The sequence below is a fragment of the Penicillium mononematosum genome, assembly GCF_028829835.1.
Source record: "Penicillium mononematosum strain IBT 11891 chromosome Unknown utg000005l:1.0-9366267.0:1.0-9372171.0, whole genome shotgun sequence".
Classification (NCBI taxonomy): Eukaryota; Fungi; Ascomycota; class Eurotiomycetes; order Eurotiales; family Aspergillaceae; genus Penicillium; species Penicillium mononematosum.
The window spans coordinates 2,916,288-2,938,500 of NW_026643275.1; the positions used below are offsets into that span (position 1 = coordinate 2,916,288).

Consider the following 22,213-nt stretch of genomic DNA (forward strand, 5'->3'; position numbering starts at 1 on the left):
ATATAAGAATGATGGATTTAAAAAGCTAGTCAGACATTGTTTAAAGGACGAGAAGAGGATGCGCTGTCAAAAGACAGGCGGGGTAGGAGGTGACAGGGGATGGCAAACAACGCATCTATCAAACGGGTTGAGTATTGCAAGACAACAAAATAAAGCAGGGAGTACAAAAACCCTCCCGCATAAATTGCACAACGCAGGACCCGCACTCTTTCCCTCTTCGCTAGTTACAGGCCTGGGGCGAACCAGTGTTGATATATGTAGAATGTGGTGTTGGCAGCAAGTTGGGGGTGTTTTTATCCACCGTGGCAGCCGTCTCTGTGAGCATCTCGACTGTCGCATCTAGCGCCAGTCTCGGTTTCACCTTCTTCCATGGGTCTAATGGTCGAAGCACGTCTTCGGCGATCTTGCCCCAGTCCGCGCGATCGTAGGCTTTCTTTGCCATAGCAGGGCGCTGGTGATGAGTCACAGGTAAGTGGCTTATGTCTCCTAAAGGTTTGGTCCGATTGGTCCCCGACCACATTCTCTCAATCTCCTGGCGACCTGTCACCTGGTGTGGCGCTCCGGAGTAGTGTACCCCCGACTCCGCCCTGTTGTGGCTGGAGCTTGGAATCCCTTTCAAATATAATCAAAAGGGCACCGCTGATTATGAAGCTATCACTTTGCCAAAGCCCGTCAGATGTGCTGTGTATCTTGCCGATTGTCTCCTGTGATGTGCAAATTCAGCATAGTTGGAGGAGCGTGGTTCGCAATTGTGGGCGGAAATGCCGATACAAAATTGAAGTTGGTTAGAATCCAGCGATCGAACAAACCCCCCCGGGTTCTTCCGTATTTTCTCAGAGGCCAGAAGGGCTTCACAGACTTGAGCGATGAAGGGCCGGATTGTGCGTGGGAGCAATGAGGCTGAGACCCCTCTGACTCTGCTCCCATACCACAAGAACTGAACATACGGACCCTCGAACACTACGATTCCAGACCCTTGTACGTAGTACTCCGTACATACGTACATACGTACATAGTACATTCGAAGATATATGTAGTATGTACAACAAGTAAGGATTGCCGGCCCTGACCCCTGAAAAAAGATCGGTGGCTGACGGCCCGCACCCGAGCCTTCGGAACCATCACAAAATCGGTGCTGGTTCCGTGGAGATCTACCTTCTCCTTCTCCCCCACATGAAGGAGAAAAAATTCAAATTGATCCGCAATCCTGAGCACTCGAGTTTGATTGGCGCATACACTGAAAAGAACCCGCACGATTGTGTTTGGCGGTGCACTTCGGACACGTCAATGATCATCTATGCAGATGCTAAAACTAGAAAAGCCCCAGCAAGTTCGTATTCGATTGGAACTACTGTTCTGGCGAATAAGAACGCAGCGCTAGACACTAGCCATCACAATGGACCCAGAATATTTCTGCCACAGCTGCAATCGTTCAGCCACATTGCTGTTCATAACACGGCGAAAGAAGCACTGGTGTTGAAAAAGTCTGGCGGTGCGACTTCGTCAAAAATCCGCACTTGCACTCACTCAAAATGGTTACACATGTTCTATTCGCAATCCTCGTCGCTCTTCCAGTGGTCCGCGCGGGCGGCTGGGACGACTTTTCGAACAATCTCGCGACCGATCTCGCGCCGTTTCTATCCCTTTTTGGTGAACAGATCACGAAACAGTACCTCAGTGAGAGCGTACGACCAATCGACTATTTTATTTTCGCAATGGCGCCAATGGGTATCCTCACCGGAGTCGTCTCTACGATTCGCGTGTGTGGGACCCCATCGCTACGCGCCTTTATCGGCAGAGCGCAAGAAGGAGCAGGCAACGCAGAGGCAGAGTTATGCACCTCGACAAGTCGTGATGTGTGCGAGCTCTACAACAGTGGGGGCATTGCGCGCGTCTTCGGCCGTCCAAAGATTCTAGAGGTTGTCCACGACCCGGATCATGATTTCAGCGATGCGAACGATCACACAGCGGGTATCTACACATTTCAGGAGTTCATCAAGCGGGAAAAGGGCAAGGAGCTATGGAAAAAGGAAGAACCTGGGAACGGAATGGCGCTGTGGCCATGGAAAGGGCGAAAGAAGGACACTGAATCTGCTGAGTCGAACACACCCTTTACGACCTATGCTCCGAATCTCTCTCTTAACATTGGAATCAAGAAGCAACCAAAGCAAGTCTTTGTCGCAATTGCTATTGTTGGCCTTATTCTACAAGTTGGTGTTTTAGTTTTCGCGGGAGTGGCGACATACTACCTGGAATGGGGCAACAACGACAACCCCCCCAGAGTTTTATGCATGTCCGCTAGTGATTATCGGGACTGTTCTTGTCTGCGGTGGAATGTTTCATTGCGCATTCCTGATAGGCGAGAGCACTAAGGAAGAGGTCTGGTGCCGGCAAGAGGATAGCAAGGACAGATCATCTATATATTGGATACAGCCCGGCGGTCAAATCATTGGAGATCAAACATTTGACCCCTTCTCTCATACAGACTGTGATAACAAGCTAAAGAAGTACATGGCTTCGAAGAGAAATAACGGGCTCCAACAACCGAAGCTTCAAGTGTGGGTAGCTGTTGGAATCACACTCTCTGGTTTTATCTTACAGTTCACCGGGCTTCGGGGTATACATTCGGCAGTCTCGGTCGCCCAATTAGGTGTCATTATGCTCATGAGTATAGCACGAGCTGCACTCCGTATGAAGCGGCTAAAGTCTGGTGACAACTGCTTTGCGACATTTCCCGATGAGGTTCTTGGCCACGAACTTGATTGGCTCGCCTTGCGTCTTGGCCGTGATGCTATTGAAAAGGAAATAAAAAGGCAACCTGATTCATCTTCACCGGGGTCTTTGTCTTTCAGCACGTCAGTGAAAAGATCATCTACCCCGGCAAGCACTAATGAAGCTCGTCACTTCTGGAGGTTCAGTGGTGCACCTAATACGAACAAGATGAGCCTCAAGCGTCCATCTCCAAACTACACCCAGAATGCTGCCGCAATAGTGTTGGCGTATCGCACTCGACTTGCATCACTGACTGATTCATCCACTCCATCCACCGCGCCCGCGAGGAATTTCAAAGACGAAATGGTCGAGGTCCGAAACCTGAGTCGGCGCCTGGCTGCTTTGATTGAGGCTGCCATGAAAACAATTGCCTCTAAGGCCGAGCTCAAGGGTGAGGTCAGGGCAGCGTGGAAGCCCAAGGCTCAGAGAGAGACTACAGAATCCCCACCGATGTTCTGGGGCATCAATTGTACTATCGGCGAAAGGGGAAACGACACAATAAAGATGCACACGGTTTACCTGAAGTTCATTCAAGATCACGAAGCCCCAGGGAGCCCCTGGATACTCCAAAACAAATTTGAGCTAGAAGGGATTCTCGGTCTTTGGGTTTGGTCATTGAAGTTTGACCCAACTGAAATTCGAGACTCGGAGCCTGGCTTTCGGAAGTCCATGGCTATTGATGTCCAGCCACGCCGGATTGTCCCAACCGACAAATCTATTAGAACGGACTTGGAGATGTGGCTGGGTGACGACATGAACATTATTACCCACCGAGAATATGCTAGGGAGGCCAAATTCGCTGACCCTGGAGACGCGAGTACTATATGGATAAGGGCGGGCCAGCAGGATACGGCAACCAGCAGCAAATCTCCGTCACCGTCAACCACGCAGCCTATTCCACGAAAGGTTCGTTTCTTTGGCAGGAGTGCTATACCGCGGTCACAGAGTCAATACCCCCAGATTTCCAGCTTTTCATCCGCCGCAATTCAAGGTTCGCTTGTGTCAGCGTGTGCACAGGAAGTTTTTGCATCCTTTTTCGCGAGTATTCTTGAGATTGTGGATGACATCGGGCCAGTTGATATTCAAGAAGCTGAAACACTTAGACTCGAGAACGGTCTAGTGGCTGAGATTGTTAGACTGTTCACAGAGATGCGATTAGGCTCAAGACAGGAAGCTTTACTTTGTGTTATCCCTTCAGTGATACCTCACCTTAACGTGCCCTCTGCATCAAAAGTCTTGGCAGCAGCAAAGAAAATCGCAAATCAGAAACGAAAAGACAAGGAGTGGGAAAGAGCAGAAACCGTGCTTCGATGGGCATGGAGAATTTGCATGAATTCTCAACATTCGTGTACCACTGCGACAGAAACAAACGGAGAGCACGAACTTGCAAAGGATGCGACAGTCTCTCTATGCGAGCTATACCGGTGGGCCTTACTGAACGAGACCACAAGGTCGTTTGGTCAAAATGGACTATCCTTGCTCGAGAAACAGAAGGCCAACAGATCGGTCTCTGCGTGCAAATCTACGTGTGAGGTCATTGATCGGTATATTGCCGTTAAAAATGAAGTTCCACTGCGTGAATTCACTGACGCTGACCTTCTCGCCGCGATGGAGGAGGCCAACTTGCTCACAGCACTGGTTATTCTCACCCACCCACCATCCAAGATGGAAAACAAAACGAAAGGTCAAGCTCTTTGCGTGGCGGCGATGTTTGGATGGGCCGAGGTGGTTCTTGCGTTGCTCGAATTAAATGGCGAGCCGGATTTTCAAGACGAAGACAGGAGAACACCATTGTCCTACGCGGCACAAAATGGGAGGGTCGGCGTCGTGAAAGAATTATCAGACTGGGGTATCTTCCCAAACTCAGAAGATAATTACCACCTAACACCGTTGTTATATGCGTCAGAAGCAGGTTTTGATGAAGTAGTTGCACTCCTGTTAAGAGACATACGTGTGCTTCCAGACCAAAGGGACAGATGGCAACGAACCCCGCTATTACACGCGGCGGAGGGCGGGCATGAAGCCGTTGTCAACCGACTTCTCGAGACCGGCAAGGTCGACCCGGACACGGAGGACAATGATAGGCGGACGCCCCTATCGTACGCGGCGGCGGGCGGGCATGAAGCCGTTGTTAAACGGCTGTTCGACACCGGTAAGGTCGACCTGGACACAAAGGATCGAGATGGGCGGACGCCGCTATCGCATGGGGCGGCGCGCGGGCATGAAGCTATTATCAACCGACTGCTCGAGACCGGCAAGGTCGACCCGGACGCGGAGGACAATGATAGGCGGACGCCGCTATCGCACGCGGCGGCGGGCGGGCATGAAGCCATTGTCACACGCCTTCTCGATGCCGGGGCCGACCTAGGCACGAAGGATCGAGATGGGCGGACGCCGCTATCGCATGGGGCGGCGCGCGGGCATGAAGCCGTTGTCAACCGCCTTCTCGATGCCAGGGCCGACCCGGACGCGGAGGACAATGATAGGCGGACGCCGCTATCGCACGCGGCGGCGGGCGGGCATGAAGCCATTGTCACACGCCTTCTCGATGCCGGGGCCGACCCAGGCACGAAGGATCGATATGGGCGGACGCCGCTAACGCACACGGCAGCGCGCGGGCATGAAGCCGTTGTCAAACGCCTTCTCGACGCCGGGGCCGACCCGAACGCGAAGGATGGTGATGAGCGGATGCCGCTATCGCATGCGGCGGGGCGCGGGCATGGAGCCGTTGTCACACGCCTTCTCGATGCCGGGGCCGACCTAGGCACGAAGGATCGAGATGGGCGGACGCCGCTATCGCATGGGGCGGCGCGCGGGCATGAAGCTATTATCAAACGGCTTCTCGACGCCGGGGCCAACCCGGACGCGGAGTCTAGATATAGGTGGACGCCGCTAACATACGCGGCGGCGCGGGGGCATGAAGCCGTTGTCAAGCGCCTTCTCGACGCCGGGGCCGACCCGGACACGAAGGATAGAGATGGGCGGACACCGCTATCGTATGCGGCGGGAGGCGGGCATGAAGCCGTTATCCAACGGCTTCTCGACACCGGTAACGTCGACCCGGACGCGGTGGGTGGATTAAGGCAGACGCTGCTACCGCAAGCGGCGGCGGCTGGGTATGAAGACGAGATAGAAGGGCTTATTAGGCTCGGTAGGATTAACCGGGACGAGGTAGGTGGATTTAGGCGGACGCCTCTATCGCACGCGGCGGAGGGTGGGCATGAAGCCATTGTTAAACGGCTTCTCGACACCGGCAAGGTTGACCCGAACGCGAAAGATGGTGATAGGCGGACGCCGCTAACGTACGCGGCGGCGCACGGGCATGAAGCCGTTGTCAAACGGCTTCTCGACACCGGCAAGGTCGACCCGAATGCGGAGGATGGTGATAGGTGGACGCCGCTAACTTACGCGGCGGTGCGCGGGAATCAAGTTATTGCCAAACGGCTTCTCGACACCGGCAAGGTCGACCCGGACGCGAGGGATATGTCTGGGCGGACGCTGCTGTCGGAAGTGACAATACGGCGGAATAAAAGCATCATGGACCTAATGTAGGAAGCAATGAAGAAGGAAGCTCCCGATTGCTAGATGTCCGCAACTAGTTCCGCACCATGTGGCAACTGGTACCAACCTTGGAAGGAAACATCAGGAATGGAATGAAAGCATGCGGACGAGAACTGACCATTTTAAATAGGAGGGGAGGAGACTTGTGTGACGTCCATAGATACCTTGCAATATGAAACCGTTCAGAACCAAACTGAACCATCTAAATACATTAGTTGTTCTATGCGTTACTGTAGTGGCATTAGAATCAGCGCAAACTTCATTCACCTCTACGGCCACCCACTCTTTGTCCTTTTGAATCCCAGAGCCAGGAGGCAGTAATCGTCCCGTAAATTCGTGGTTCCCGGCTTTGCCCTCTGCCGAGCTATCTTCTCAGACCCCACTGTGCGATGCAAATGAGCGCTGATCGTGGACGTTCTGATAGAACACAGAAGTCACTCAGCAAAAAGGCTCCATGTCCCGAAGGCATTCAACTGATCTTTCCCTGTACTATAACACAGTCCTTCCGATATCATTGGCGTGTTGACTTGTGATCTCTCAGGTTCGATGGACGGAGCTTGACAGTTAGCGAATAGCGGCAGATTGGACTGGACTGATGATTAGGCGCTTGTCACTCCGTACATCTAGCGGCTTCGCCGATCCGGAAGTTGACTCACCTCTGTCAGTCATATCATGATACACTCCGGTGTCATTCCGGCTGGTTGACCGCCACGGCAGCCAGTAGCTGATTACTCGAGATCAATGAAATTACTGTATGCGCACTGAGGTTACGCGGATGGGAAACCCACAATAGAAGGCCACAGCTCTTAAGGACAGCGCGACAAGGGCACGAGAGCCCCGTGAACCTAATACGTGAAATCAAGATAGCATTGGAACAAATCCAGTATACGGGATGGAACCGTATGCCGGGCAAGTCAATCTCGCTGGTTGTCAACAATGGTTACGGTTGAGTGCCGCAAAAGGGATAAATATCGAATTGAGATGGACCCCTACATATGAAGCTATTCCACGAGATGCATCGGTAGATTCAGTTGCGAAACTTACTGCGGCAGAACCGTTCACGCCCACCACGCAAAACCCTTGCAACCATTATATCTGTCTGGCGGGGGCGACCAAGACGATGATGAACCAGACGTCAAAATACGCATTGGGAGAGGACTGACGAATGGACGAAGACAACAACAAGGAGAATATCGAGGAGGACGCGGAAGATAATCAAAATACCGGAAAACAGACTTTGCAGTACTAGAAGGATCAACCAAAGGCTATATCTTCAGTCATGATATAGACGGGGACGGTAATTATTGCCCTGTTTTTGTCTTTGTCACAGATTAAGAGAGCAGAACTCCACGGTGTGTTTGGGACCTTGGAAACCGGACTGTTCGAAATGCGATTCTAGAACGTCCGGCATTCGAAGTATTAAGAGGAGATCTATCCGATAAATTGGATAGTTGTGAAGCGTCAGCGAACGACGGTGAGCAGGGAATGCTTACTGAAACGTCCATACCATGGAATGCCGGCGTCACACTCCCTTCCCAATGGTATATCATGCAATGTAAGATCGAACTAGTCCGGGTCATCTGGAAGCAGTAAAGGAGAGGAGGTGTCTTAGAGTACTGCGAGTTCGAGATTGCTCCACCATGTAGGCGCTGCTGCCGCGTCAAAATAAAGTAGCACGGGTGACCACAGCCTTTGGTATTGGTCGACGAACTATAAAATGTGCTTTATATGACACAATTAAGACCTGAAAATTGCTATCACAGGGCTATAAAGTACGTATACAACATTGGTTTAAGAGTGGAAGAGTCTCATTGTGACTATATAAATCAAGTCCTTACACAACTTGCCAGCTATTGAGGAGTGTGGAAAGAGCTTGAAAAGAAGTAATAGAATCCAATCGTTCTTTGGCTTATGGAGCCCCTGGTTTTCCCGGGAAGGTTTGCCAATCTCCTCGAGAGCAACATATTTGGTGCCATCTTGTCAATGTGACAGCTCATGTTAAAACTCTACCTTTTGGAGGTGGTCATGGCCCCAGAATGAGCCGGATCATCTCTCATGGTCTGAGTGATACAATGATCGCGAGTGTTGTACTCTGCTTAGGGGCATCACACCTGATCAATCATTCGCCGCCAGGTTGTCTAAAGGTACAAAACTTGGCGCAAAGCAGAGATACCCTGCTGCAAAGAGCTCAACGAGAATTGTCCTCACGGGTGGCCTCTATGCGATTGCAAAGGATAACCACATCAACTGTCAGTTCTGAGCGCGAAACAATCCTCACCACTTACCTCCTATTGTATCTATACGAGATCTCGGAAGGTACTGGCGACAGCCCAGGACAAGAAATCCTCAATTCAGACAATATCATTTGTCTATGCAATTATTCAACGAGCGTATCAATGTCAAAAAGTCAGAAATTGAATGGAATCCAACGGATCATGAGACAGGAATGGTTTCCTGTCCAAATCGGAAGAACCAGGAATGAACCCATTCCTACCACAATTTTTCGGATACCATGACATCCTTGTAAGAGCGCTTGATGGTTGTGAAAGAATCGATCAAGGCCAATCATTTGACTGCATTCCGCAAGAAGCCTCGCAAATCATTCTCCTCCATCGAGAGCACATGTTGGGAATGCATCATGGCCTAGTTGAGATCATCTTACGCGTCCATGCACTTCAATGCGAAGCTTCAGCAACCGAAACATCCAGTGCCACAGTGATAGCGCAGGATGTTCAAATCTGACAAACAGTGAGCGACTGGACTTCCCCTGAGTCGGCCTCTGATTTTAGTCTTATGTATGAAGCGTATATTTCTGCTATTTCTATCTGGGTTCTGTCCATCATATACTCCGGCGACATGGCGTTGGAGAAGGCACAAGTCATGGTTGCGAGAGGTCTCATGAGTCTCGCTGCAATGGAAGATTCAGCGTTCCAGACCACGTCAGTCTGCCCGTTCTATTTTGTCGGTCTAGGCTGTACTTGTTGGTCAGATAGAGAGGCACTCTTGAGGGAGATCAACAGACTCGCGATTGCCCAGCGATTGGGATACATCCGAGTGTTACGGGCACTGCTTCGACAGAAGTGGCAACAATACGACCAGGATGGCGTTGAATCTTGAACATCACAATGCCAAGTGCAGGAAGACAACATTCATTCACTTGTTCTTCTTGCACTTTTAGTCCCACTAAAATGAGATCGGAAACACCAATTCATCGATATGCCAGAGTATTAACAGGAAGATACTGTATGGTAGCCAGTGCAATGAAATACCTAATATGTGTCTTGTGTGGAAGCCGCTCTCCAGGATGACGCAAAAATCTAGTGGGAGTTCCGAGTCCCGGTATGCACATAAAATTCGAGAGTCCGTACCCCAATGATAAGATATAAGGGGCATAATCATTACTGTCAAATGTGCCACTCCGGTTGTCCAGGCTGCGGTACCTATCGCGTGATGCCTTCTTATTCCGTAGGAATTCCCACAGCGGATTTGGCAATTTTGTTTCCTTTTTTTTTGACGGCAATCCCTGAAGCCCACATCGACCTTTTTCCAGAACTCTTCGGTTGGTCCATGAAGCAGGAAACTAGCAGGGATATACCGCCTGGGAATACCAACCCACCCCGAGATTCAGCACCGGCCCGTACCGTTCGTTAAATTGGTATCGCCGCACATTCTCTCCATAGCCCGCATTCTGGCCTACATTGCCCAATTGCCCGAATCTCTCCATCTGCCCTTCTCCATCCGTCCTTCACCGGCATCCTCACCCCCGTCGACCTCGTATTACCAAAGCTCGCCATCTCCCCGCGTTCCCACGAGTTTCGTAAAGTCCACAAATGCGAACAGGCTGCCTTCGTGCACCCTATGGCTTGCCCCCTTTGTCCTCGACCCCGTCGTTGATATCGTTGATGTCGCCCACGGAATTAGCCGCTTGGATGGGTGAACTTGGTGCCGAGGGACGCAGACCTGGCAGCTATCCCCTATGTGGTCCCCGCGGCCCCGGACTCATGGTCTCTGTGGCCTGGTTTGGCTGATTTTGAGATTCGAGGTGGTGGTGGTGTTGTTCTGTTTGTGGACCGCCCTCACCGGCAGTCGCGGCAGTCTTATGCCTTTGGCCGTGGAGTCCACGCACTGAAACTGTCCCCAGAGGCCCAGTCTCATCATGAAATGTGCCACGAATCGAATCGTGGATGCCTTAGTGACTATCACCATCTTGCGAAGCCACGCTGATATTCCGCGGCCGTCCAGTTCACCGAGCAGATCTGCCCGCAACGCTTCGAACGCCAGGCATTCAACAACATATATCGCACATTATGGTATTCAACCACAAACCTATCTCGGCGAGTCCACCCTTTGATCTTTTATGGATACAATCAGAATACAATCATGCTGGTGCGCGTCTGTATCATGGCCGAAGAAGATGACTTCTCTCTGACCTTTCCATTACTATAGTGTCTACCTTCCTGGTAATTCGACCAGGTTTTTCGATTTCCTCGCTTCCTTCCCTTTCCTCGCCGCCGTCCCCGTCCATTCGTCTTCCCAACTGTCCGGTACCAGCCTTCTTGAATCTGCTGCAGGGCCATTTCGGCGCCTCTAAGCTCGGCTGCGTACACGGTGGACATTTCTTCGTCGCCCATCTTGCACCCTCTTTCGACACTCAACGTATCTCTCACGGCTGCACCTGTTGTATCCACTTTCGTCAGTGAATATACCTAGGGGAGGGGGCAGGTGTCCAGTTCTCTCCCATTGTCTTGCCTTGTCCTCGCTGCTTCATGGTCTTCGATGATACTTTTGATGGTGCAGACCTTGGTGCCTGAGATAAATCCTTTTTGGTGTTCCAGCTCACCCTGGTGGGCCAGGATCTGGGAAATCTGTTGGCGTGTACCCCTCTTCCATACCAATGCTTCCATTAGCGTCCATACTCCCTTTGACCGGTCGGCTATACTTCGAGCCTTGATCTGGAGGACTACATGTGACCGAAATGCAGATCGAGATTTCAGGCGCCCTTCCTGTATTATATCCAGAGGGTGTTCAGTACATATTTGTTTGGCATAAATGCTTCTATAGCTTGGTCTCTTCCCGTATCTCTTCCCTTCTTATGTAGCTTCCATTCACTTAATACACAATGTATCTCCATGCCCTTTATGGTCCTCGACTAGCACTAAGAAGGTTAGAAGCCCGTGCTTATGCATTCGCTTTACTTTCCAATCGTCGCGCTCTACCCTCTACGCATTTCCCCCGCCCACCTCGCTGTTCCCACCACAATTACGCGACGAAACCAGTGAACTACTCAGATATTGTCGTCAGCGAACTCTATCCACAAAGCACAACGCACGATTCCCTTCCTTCCTCCTTTACTATCGCGAGTTCTGACCGGCCCTCATCGACGGTACACCCCGCGTAACTTCTCCTCCACTTTCGCGAGCTTCAACTGATCCTTATTGACAGAGCACATCGCGCTCACCTCCGTGAGCCTTTACCAATTCTCATCGACAAAGCATACCGCGCTTTCCGGCCAACCCGAAAACCGAATTCTCACGCACGTTTCTCAATACCCGCGACAAACCTAAGCACACACCTCGGCCTACGACACCCTATAGGGGGCCTCGCTCACATGGACTGCGCAATGGTCGTTGGGAATCTTTGGCATCAATGTTTCTCGCATGGCTCGGTTCCCTTCTCTATCTGCCCCCTTCATCTATAGCCTTCCATACACTCAATACATTATGCATCTCCATGCCATTCACGGTCCCAGTAGCCCCTCAAGACCTACCAAAGATTAGCCGCTTCGTACATTGTGTCGCCCTATAGACTGCCATTCATTACTCCTCGGTCGCAATGTAGTCCAAGCCGACAGTACCGTCTAGTTCACTAGGGTACCCTACCATCTAGGTCTTCGAAAGTGCCCAAATAGTATCTACATCATATCCTAGGCCCCTGTTGCTCCTATACTCGATACTAGGTACACTCCATCAATAACCCGTCTTGGTAATCTGCGTGGTGTAATGGGAACCATATCCATTATTCAGTCAAGCCGGTACGGTCGAGACTACCACGCGGTCCAGCTTAACAACGAAGCGAGCGGTTCTAGGGGAGCGGATTAGGCTGTGTATCTGATGGTTAGACAGGTGAAGGGATTTTCACATGCCTTCTAGCGATCGAGACTAGTGGCTTCCAATTCGAGGTCCCACGGATCACAGCTAAGACGATCGATCCAAAGGGTCCACAGGCGGATAAAGCGAAGCTGAGGATGAGACAGTCGTAGTAGTTCTCGGTATGACCACAGTATGATTAGGATGCCTTTCTCCCTGTACTACTCGTGTGCCCGTATTCTATCTCCATCAAGAATCACCATGTGGGCATAATGCAACCTTGGGAGCCCACTTGCAGATACTAGCAAGCCACGACTAACACATCACAAACTATCCAGATACATCGTTAACTCCTAGTACTGCAGTTAGTAGCTCAGATGCACTTCATAGGAACTCTTGTTTACTTACCTGGGCCTCCACTGCCAACCTTGGGACCTTCGAAGGTTGTGCGACCTCGGGACGTGACACAAGGACCGTGCATATACGCCATACCAAATGAAGTTTAGCGTCCGCAGGTGTAACCTTAATGATCTATAAATCTTCCAGCAACGACGTACATCTTCAGTCGACAATATGGCGCGTTTCTATGAGACGTCGCTGGACGGAATTAGAGTTGGGATACCATCGAACCATCTGCGTCCAGGCGTGAGACTGGCAATATTATTATGCAGTGTAAGCCTGTAGAGTGTATACACAGTCGCATCTTCATTTTACGACTCTAGAGACTATCCAGGACTACACTACTGCCTCAATAATCATGAGAAGTGGGCTGATCTTACCGGGCAAATAGTTGAAGAGGGGAAGTTGAGAAATGGGGGGACCCCTGGAGGACACCCCAGGTACAATGGCGTACAATGGTACTTCCTGACCCTCCTGACACCCTCCTGACCCCCAGGGTATAAATACCCCCCCTCCCCCCCCCCCCTCCCCTCTTTTCTTTTCTTCCTCTTCATCTCCCCATCTTCTCATACCATCCACCAAAAACTTTTCATCATATATTATATCCATCCTTTATCTCCCATCAGGTCTTCCATCGTCAGCTTAAGCCTCATCACTTCTTCCATCTTTCTACTTCCACATCCCAAGGGATGAAGCCTGTGATCACCATGCCCTTGACGAATCGGGCCTCTGTCACATCCACATCCACATTTATCACATGACTGGTTAGTTGTGCCTTCCTCTTCCAGCTTCTTCCTTCTTCCTTACTTACATTCATCATCAGTTACATTGATCCTTCGGACAACTCAACCACATGACAACATATCTCTTCAACATGTCTGGGACCTTTCATGTTCATCATCCATTACATGACTTGTATATTATGCCTATCTCCTACATCTTGTTTGTTTCATATACTCACATTCATTGTTTAGACAACTCAATCACATGCTTCTTCGGCCTTCCATTTTCCAATTTATGGGTTCGTTTCCTCTTGCCCATCTGCTCTCATCCTGGACCATTACATTTTACAACTTGGTCAACATGACATGGGCTGACAGTACCAGATACGTGTGCTCAACCACCTCCACCCAACAAGCTCCACTCTACCTGGATGTCCAGCCTTGCCGAGATGGCTTTTGGCTTCAGGGCCCTGTCAGGCTTGCAATGACAGCAAACGCAAAAAAAGAGAACAAGAAAACAAGAAAACAAGAAACCAAAAAGAAAAGAAACCAAAAGGAAAGGAAAGGAAAAGGAAAAAGAAAAAGGAAAACAAAAGAAAAGGAAAACGAAACAACGAAACAACGAAACAAAGAAAATGAAAATGAAAATGAAAAAAAGAAAAAAGGAAAAGGAAAAGGAAAAGAAAAAGAAAAAGAAAAAAAAACCCTCGACAATTCCGATCAACAAGTTCAAACAAGCATTCACATTCAAACCTCCACACCCAAACATTCACATCGATCAACCACATTCAATCAACCAACGTTCAATGAACCAACATTCAACCATCCACATCCAGGCATCCACGTCCAAGCATCCACTTCGATTACCTGATCGACTAATTCCATCAACTGTCCACTTCAATCGACTCAATTCAACCAATCACTTCAACCAATCACTTCAATCAACCACTTCAATCAACGATCCACATTCAAACATCCATATCCAAACATCCACCTCGAACAACAACATCGACCAACAACTTCAAAAAACCGCTTCAATAAACCACTCCCAGTCTGACCGTGGCGGGCTTCGGCTTCAGGACAATCGGCAGCTGGTCGAGTCAAAAATCCACTTCAACGAACGATCCACATTCAAACATCCACACCCAAGCCTTCACTTCGATCAACAATACCAATCAACCGCTTCAATCATCCACTTCAACAATCCAATCCTAGTCTGACCGTGGCGGGCTTCGGCTTCAGGACAATCGGCAGCTGGTCGAGTCAATCATCCACTTCAACCAACGATCCAAATTCAAACATCCACCTCTAAGAATACTTCAACCAACAACTTCAATCAACTACATACGCCCATACACATTCGCCCATCCACAGCGCTTCAACTTTGAAAGAGGAGGAAAGAAACGAAACAGTCTTGGTCGACTAGAGTCTTAGCAGGAGTGCCTCTGAAGGAACCCATTTAAAGGAGACTCTTCGAGACCGCTTGCTGTGGTGGTAAAAAGAAAGTTGTTGCTCGATATCAGCGCTTGATCATCTTGACTCAACCACTTCACTTGAAAACCTCAATTACTTGAACACCTCGATCCATCAATCAACCACATGCAGCCACCCACAAAGCTTCTCCTTTCGAGGGAAATCAAACGAAGCGGTCTTGAGCAACGAATCCCTGCATGAGTGTCTCTCTACCATATACCAAGTTATTTTTATGATAGCCTTCCTCAATTCACAACATTGCATGCCGCAGCCCATTTTTTCAGTGTAGGCAGACTTCCTTGTAGACATAAATAAGTGTTGAAAGTTAGACTCATATAGGATAGATAAATGCATCAATTGAAAACAAATCGATGCAACTCGAGGGAAATAAAATATCGCTCTACACGCGACAATGTCACGTTAAGCCTCATTTGTAAGTAAGTTGTATTTTGTACACATATCTAGAAAAATGACCGTTTTCCAGGGCTTGTCGAGACGCGCATGACTCTGGACGACTAGATAAGACATCAGCAATATTGACCAAGAGAGCCATACTTGCTAAGTGAGATTCATGCGTCAAGTGATATGTGTAAGAACTTGGGGTCTTGGTTATCAGAACAAATCATGAACGAATTTCGCGGACAGCTGTAGAAAGCCACGCAGAATTGTGGTCTTCCCATTGTAGCCCTGACTTACACCATCTCGGATTGTTATTGTGAAGATGGCTCAGCTATCACGCGATGAGTCAAAACGATGCTAAGAGATATCTTTTCACACCAATGAATATACTTCCTACCTCAACTACATACATTTGCCTACATTTCTAGGCCTATATGCCTAATAATCCCGACCACTGATCCTTTTTCTTGACTGTCCACGTTCTTATTGCCAGTACTTTCTAATTGGTCGGGTTAGTATCTGTTTCACCATAGTTCTGACTTAGCCAGCATAAAAGAAATGCCGTGATAGCTCAGAAAGGCCAGGCTACCCCAAAACCAAAGTAGCATACCTCCGCGCCCCCAGCCGCCGATAAGCCTTCCCTTTCCAAACAAGCAAAATTCCACTATAAAACACCGCAAGCGCCAATAACTCAACCGTTACAAACGTATATTTCAATCCACTCCTCTCAATTCACGGCGAAATCGCGAACGTCATCCCATATCCAATCACATTCCGAATCACAGTGACCGCCGCCGTCAGCTCCCCCGCCAGAGAAGGATAACACTCACTGACATACCCCAGCCCGACCTCCGCGCTGGATCGAGAGCACAGACGCAATCATCCTCACGCCTATAATCCGACCCGCCCAGTGAATCTCATTCGCCGCGCCGACACCGTATAGGATCACGGCGCGGTCGTTATCGCGAAGACAACAGTGCCCCAAACAATGCTCAACGCGGACACGGACTCGATCGTCTTCGGACGGACGTCGAATCCGTATAATCGAGAGTTTGGTGTCGCTGGCTCTCGAATTGGAACAGATGGCGCTGGGTCAGTGCGAATGCCTGCTGCTGTGAATTGGTGGCCGGGTATAAACCTAGCGGATATCGTCTTCCACTTGACGGGAGGCGAATCATGGGTACCGGGGTGATGGGGACGACGGAATTTGGACAACTCAGTGTGACAGGATTTCTCGGACGGTCTGTCCAAGATGTGGCATTGTTCACGAAGCTCCCTGCGGAGGCGAAGCCATGGGAGAAGGATCCGTTCATCTATCCCCACTCATGGCAGAGCTTGTCCTTACCGAAAGCACAGCGGCTTCGGCTCGGAGTTTGGTCGTCGAACGACTTCGTGCACCTCCACCCGCCCGTGGACAGAGGGCTTAAGGTGGCACAGGAAAGTCTCCGAAAGGCTCGTGTTGAACTGGTGGAGTTCCATGGACCTGATATCTGCCGGGCCTGGGAAACTGGTGGAGTTCCATGGACCTGATATCTGCCGGGCCTGGGAATTGCATAAGGAATGGACCGAACTTCAGGACCTGTCGTATCTACGCGAACTCCTATCCAAAGAATCACATACAGAGATTATGAAAGCGACTGAAATTATCACAAAAAAGGCGCCATGTCCACCACCGACTATTGCGTATATTCACTCGATGAATGCACGGATCGGCGCCCCGGTACGTGTAATGCACGATTCCTGAGGTCGATTTCGTGAACCCATCGACGCTCTATTGTTGGTTCCTGCACCTCAAACTGCGGTCCCCTTTGACAAGTATACCTATCTCGGGTTTACGGGGTTATGCAATATCATCGACTGGCCCGCCGTAGCTCTACCTCTGGGAACGTTCGCGGAGAATGTTCGCGGAGAAGGATATTGATAGGAAAGTCCAAGTCACTCCTTTCAATGCTCATAATGCAGATCTACAAGACATGTATGATGCAGACTCGTTCCATGTCCTACCACTGGCAGTGCAGCTCATTGGCCGGGGATTCGAGGATGAGAAGTTGCTCGCTGTGTCGGAGGCCGTGCATGACTTGATCAAGCAGACTTCATTTTAGGTTAAACTCTGAGAATTCATCACTGTATCTTAAGGTATATAGTCCAGCTTCGGTATTTTAACAAGGAATTTACGCCACGGCACCTTTTCCCGGGTTCCCTCTCACTCCAGACCAAGTTCAGGAGCCGTCGCATTTCGATATGCGGCTAGACGTAGAGGCCATGGCTGGCGCTGAAATGCTTCACAACCAACTCATCCTCGAACCTTCCATGGCAGCCAGCTGATCATAGGTTAAGATAGAAGTACCCAAGGCTAACAGCGTGCGAATCTCGGGTATATTCCTCGCGCATAAGCTTCGGAGCTTGGCGATTGCCTTCGTGCATCAAGGCATGTTGGTTTGTGCCGAGAGGACGAGCCGGCCGCATCGCGTGGCGTATTCGCTGGCAAAGGCGAGGAAGCCTGCTAGCTGTGTTTCGGGCGAGACGAAGAAGCGAGTTTGTAAAGAGGTGCGCATTCCCTCGGCGATGGAAGGGCCGATGATAAAGTTGGAAATGAAACTGGTTGTGTCGAAGAGGAAGTGGATTATCATGCCGTCTGCAGGTACGGTCGAGACTAGGCCTAGCGGTGGGTGAGGTTGGGAGATGAGCGCCAGCGTAGGTGATTGCTCTTGTGCGAGTTCACTTTCTAGTCTCAAAATAGGTGTTCGCAGTCCATCTGGTGTTGAGAAGCGAGTCATTGATCGGATGGGCTTTGGCCTCCGACCAAGCTGGCACATCTTGCGAACTGTTCACTAGCATTGTAGATCGAGTCTAACCTCATTGGGGGCTGTTAAGCACACGGATTCTTCCCAACTATAGAAAACAGACAACACCGGTTCCCTCAACACAATGCATAGATTCGTGTCTGTATCAATACTTAGGCGGCGCTGGATTACCCTCACCCCAACCATAACCGACTAGTGGTGTATATTATAGACAAAATAGCGATGAGCCTGGAACCAAATAATCACATATCTATGTAAACGTTTTCAGTAGTCTTTTTGGTGGTCTTTTTGATGTTCTTTATTATAGCAAAAGTATGCCTTTTATAGGCTACCAACTAGCAACCTTGGAAACAATCACTCAGTATGTCAGCAAGAACAGGCGTCCATGGGAGATGGGACTATCTCAACAATTAATTTGTGTACGTCTTGTCGAGAGCAAGCATGACCCCAAGCACTCGTTCACGATTTGCGAGACCGGTAGAAACAAACCTACTTCGGTCCGCAACAAGACTCATCAAATTGAGCCACAATTGCCAATCTGCCGGAGAGCGCACCTTGCTGGTTTTGTCCAACTCAAAAAACAAGTGAATGTACAGTCTCAGTCGTGCTCGCCAAAACCACTCCGGCAACTCCCACCCAGACACTAAGAGTAAGTTTCTTGTGTTTTTTATATCATCCTCTGTGTAATGTGTAACAGGGCAGACCAACTGACAGATTGAAATCGCAAGTTCTAGTGGAAGGTTGCTGAAACAAGAAGATGGGTGAAAACCCTCGATCTTTGCGCAGTCTATAGCTTCTCGAATTGCGGGCACCACAAATGGATTCCGATAGATATCCCAGTCATACCTCATCCTGGATATATCTGAGGGTGGGTCGCCAAAATCAGAGTATATTTGCCATAATTCGTGGTCCTTCCAGTATTTCCGACAAACCTGTACGAATTTGGCGAGGCCGGCATCGTTATTGTAGACCTTCGACCTGGCCGAAGAGGGCCCAGCAATGGGCATGGACGAGATATCCTATCGTGTTGTCTTTGTATTCACGAGGCTGCCTTTTAATACTTGCAGCATAGAATCGAGTGAAGACACGTCTGTCATATGGGACATTCTTCTTCCCACTAATCCTCGCCTTCGTTGGATCATTTGGGACATGGTAAGGTTCATTTACGTGTCCATCTTGTGTCATATTAATACCGGTTAGACGGTACTTGGTATCGGACTCTTTGATAACTATTCAAGCTAGTTAGAAGAACTGGGCTTGTTGATGGGGGGCCACTTGTTGGGGACTCACTAGCCCGACAAAGCCATGACCATAGTCGAGGGAAATTGGTGGTGAAGGTATTTTCTACCTCCCGGGATGGTACCGACAGATGCTTGAGACCGGGTTTCCAAAGCCTTTTCCACTGATTTTCCTGAAGTAACGGATGGCTTTTCCCTGAATCTGGTAATCCAGGATAGGGCATGTGTGGGATAAGAATTCCACACAAGAGACATGTTGGCTCGGGTAAAACACCCGAAGTAGTAGCATGTGGACGTACCTTACGCCGCACCATAGTGAGTAAAAAACAAAAAAAGGAAGAAGCGAAGTGGCAACGTTGGAGATGGTAATTAGAGAAATTATTGGATATTTAAGAATTGGCAGTTTCATAAAATGATATCATAGTGAATACTCGATTTAGAATCAAAGGGACCAAGGTTGCCCTTTTCGGTGATACCATATCTGTATGGATGCCAACCATGGACCAAATGAGGTTCAGCTGGATATTTCCAGACAAATTATTTGAGCCGCGGTCTCGTTCATTCCAACCTATCTTGTGCGATATATTCAGTCCATTCCTCCTTGCTGGGAATAATCTTCTCCTGACTCAGGCGCTCAAACACCTGGAAATACCCATATGCAACCGGGTACTCCTCTGTGAAACCAACACTCCGGATCTTATCCAAGCTCAGCTCGCGGTTGCGACACAGAAAGCCGAAGCCCACTGAAAGGAAAGTCCAAGTCGCCTCGGGAATCTCGCGAGGGTGCAGACCGTACTCTTCGCACATCTTCTTGTAGTCGTCCTGGTGTGCGAACCACCACTTGTCAATATCTTTGAAGCCCTTATCCTTGGGACTTGGACCTTCACCCCTTAGACCAAAATATTGACAGATTTTGGGCCATGCGAGGGCCCAGGACGCGGGAAGGGCATTGTCGGCCGTGTTGAATGCCTCTCCATTCGCCCGGTCCGGCTTCTCGACAGACAGGTAGAGCTCTGAACGGGCGATGATATCCTGCGAGGATGCCGTGAATGTGTGGGTATAGTTTGTGCAGGATCCTGGAAAGACAACGGAGGCACCGGGGCCATTTACATGGCGGTATAGCGTCAAGTAGAGCGCGAGAGGCTCGACATATGTCATGCTTGTTGGCGTGGGGACGTGGCCTAGTGGCCTGGAATGTCAGCATGATCAAACCCAAGAAATAGGGGTACGCACCGATGATCTGATCCGGTCGAACCTCGCACCATTTCCAAGACTTGCCCTTATTGGCTTCCTTGATTACGTCGACCTGTGCGTAGTAGAATATCTCGTCTCCCCAGGGCGAGGGAATACGCGGATTTTCCTCGCGCAGGGGAGGATTGATCTCGATGTGTTCTTGGAAGCGAAACACAGCGACTCCATAATTCTGTAGCTAATCAGCCAGAGATATCGACTGGTACTAGGTTGGTACTTACGTTTGTTCCAGTTTGAAGAACGAAGAACTTCATATTCTTGCATAGGCGGTCGACAGCGTGCACGGCGTTGTATGTCATTCTCTCATTGATATCCCGGATAGCCATCACATCTATAGAGTATGCAGTTGCATTGGAGTAGGCTGGTATAGTTAGATGATGACTGTTTGCATCCATGGATGTGATTCCCTTGCTTACCAAGATAATACACGTGGGTGACATCTTCCAGGTTGGGAACCTTCTCTTGCAACTGACACAGCACTTCATCAAGGTTCCCCCGCAAATTCACTCCACAATCCAACTCGAGTCGAGGGTCATGCGGTAGACCACTTTTCTCCAGAGGCAATGGCCTATTCGTCAAACCGATCACTCTGTCAAATGTGGTGGGCGTGGGGTATGAGAGAGCGCATTTGGTGACAGCCCAGCCGGAGATACCGCTGGCCCCGAAGACCAATGCCACATTCTTCGAATGAGCCATTTGCTTGTGTGGTTTGCTTCGACGAAATATTCAATGCTAGCGGGAGCAGAGGCTGCGCTCTCGGGCTTAAGCGACAGAAGGGCAATATTTAAGAAACAGCATTCTCAGCCCCTCTCCCCACTAGCAGGGCCGTTGGCCAGTCAATTTGCTCCTGGAGAAGTTCCACCGCTGTGGAAAGCAATTGCCCCTCGTGTAAATAATGCCATTGGTGTCAACAGTTCGTTCGGGTTCCACCCCCCCAAGGTCGCCAAGCGGCTAATGAATCATTTCCTCGGTCCGTGTCTCAATGCACGTCGCTTCCTCCCGCGTCCTGGCCAAAGTGGAGCTCTTCGGATGGGTCATGGCTGCATCGAGTTTCTCGAGGGCGGCTGAATTCTGATAAGTTTAGGCGCCATTGGTGGGACAAAGGCAGTGGATCAGCCGAGGTCCGCCCCAATGCCAACGGCGCGGCCCCAGTGGAGATTTGGGGCCGCAATAGAATGCCACTTTGACGTAAATGGCCGCCTCCCGCCACGGCAGGCACCCAGCTCGCCCGTCTCCGGCAATGGATTTGATGGCCCCCAGGAGCTTGTTTCCACCTACCCTTTTCAGAATGCTTACCACGCGCAACGGCCACAATCCCATGTTCATCATCAGAGGACGGAATTTGCTAACAAGTACAGACAAGACTGACTTTCCTAGGCAAGATGCGCTAGGCTGTGAGCTCAACTCATTGGGCGAGGTCACCAGGCTACTGACCAGCACCAGCAAAAAGATCTACAAGGCCTGTAGGAAGTAGACGGCTAGTAGTCTCTAAGGACTACCAATCAATT

General features: G+C 49.9%; 8 protein-coding genes across 8 annotated transcripts; 4 read left to right on the top strand and 4 right to left on the bottom strand.

The window, feature by feature from the left end:
* Window positions 1-220: 220 nt before the first annotated feature.
* N7519_009194 (uncharacterized protein) lies at window positions 221-442 on the bottom strand (the record flags this gene model as incomplete). Its single annotated transcript, XM_057295967.1, has 1 exon — window positions 221-442. One exon carries the CDS (start codon window positions 440-442, stop codon window positions 221-223), a length of 222 nt encoding a protein of 73 aa, XP_057143849.1.
* Window positions 443-1,532: 1,090 nt separating this feature from the next.
* Window positions 1,533-6,324, top strand: N7519_009195 (ankyrin repeat domain-containing protein; the record flags this gene model as incomplete). Its single annotated transcript, XM_057295968.1, has 2 exons — window positions 1,533-2,301; window positions 2,360-6,324. The coding sequence occupies 2 exons, from the start codon at window positions 1,533-1,535 to the stop codon at window positions 6,322-6,324; spliced, it is 4,734 nt and encodes a 1,577-aa protein (XP_057143850.1).
* A 2,865-nt stretch (window positions 6,325-9,189) lies between these two features.
* On the top strand, window positions 9,190-9,450 carry N7519_009196 (uncharacterized protein; the record flags this gene model as incomplete). Its single annotated transcript, XM_057295969.1, has 1 exon — window positions 9,190-9,450. One exon carries the CDS (start codon window positions 9,190-9,192, stop codon window positions 9,448-9,450), a length of 261 nt encoding a protein of 86 aa, XP_057143851.1.
* A 1,250-nt stretch (window positions 9,451-10,700) lies between these two features.
* N7519_009197 (uncharacterized protein) lies at window positions 10,701-11,101 on the bottom strand (the record flags this gene model as incomplete). The annotated part of the gene is made up of 2 exons (XM_057295970.1): window positions 10,701-10,974; window positions 11,040-11,101. The coding sequence occupies 2 exons, from the start codon at window positions 11,099-11,101 to the stop codon at window positions 10,701-10,703; spliced, it is 336 nt and encodes a 111-aa protein (XP_057143852.1).
* Window positions 11,102-16,400: 5,299 nt separating this feature from the next.
* N7519_009198 (uncharacterized protein) lies at window positions 16,401-17,514 on the top strand (the record flags this gene model as incomplete). The annotated part of the gene is made up of 4 exons (XM_057295971.1): window positions 16,401-16,504; window positions 16,555-16,927; window positions 16,989-17,132; window positions 17,284-17,514. 4 exons carry the CDS (start codon window positions 16,401-16,403, stop codon window positions 17,512-17,514), a joined length of 852 nt encoding a protein of 283 aa, XP_057143853.1.
* A 321-nt stretch (window positions 17,515-17,835) lies between these two features.
* Window positions 17,836-18,189, bottom strand: N7519_009199 (uncharacterized protein; the record flags this gene model as incomplete). Its single annotated transcript, XM_057295972.1, has 1 exon — window positions 17,836-18,189. One exon carries the CDS (start codon window positions 18,187-18,189, stop codon window positions 17,836-17,838), a length of 354 nt encoding a protein of 117 aa, XP_057143854.1.
* Window positions 18,190-20,012: 1,823 nt separating this feature from the next.
* Window positions 20,013-21,401, bottom strand: N7519_009200 (SDR family oxidoreductase; the record flags this gene model as incomplete). The annotated part of the gene is made up of 4 exons (XM_057295973.1): window positions 20,013-20,635; window positions 20,688-20,877; window positions 20,927-21,066; window positions 21,122-21,401. The coding sequence occupies 4 exons, from the start codon at window positions 21,399-21,401 to the stop codon at window positions 20,013-20,015; spliced, it is 1,233 nt and encodes a 410-aa protein (XP_057143855.1).
* Window positions 21,402-21,836: 435 nt separating this feature from the next.
* Window positions 21,837-22,179, top strand: N7519_009201 (uncharacterized protein; the record flags this gene model as incomplete). Its single annotated transcript, XM_057295974.1, has 2 exons — window positions 21,837-22,057; window positions 22,083-22,179. 2 exons carry the CDS (start codon window positions 21,837-21,839, stop codon window positions 22,177-22,179), a joined length of 318 nt encoding a protein of 105 aa, XP_057143856.1.
* Between the last annotated feature and the right edge of the window lie 34 nt (window positions 22,180-22,213).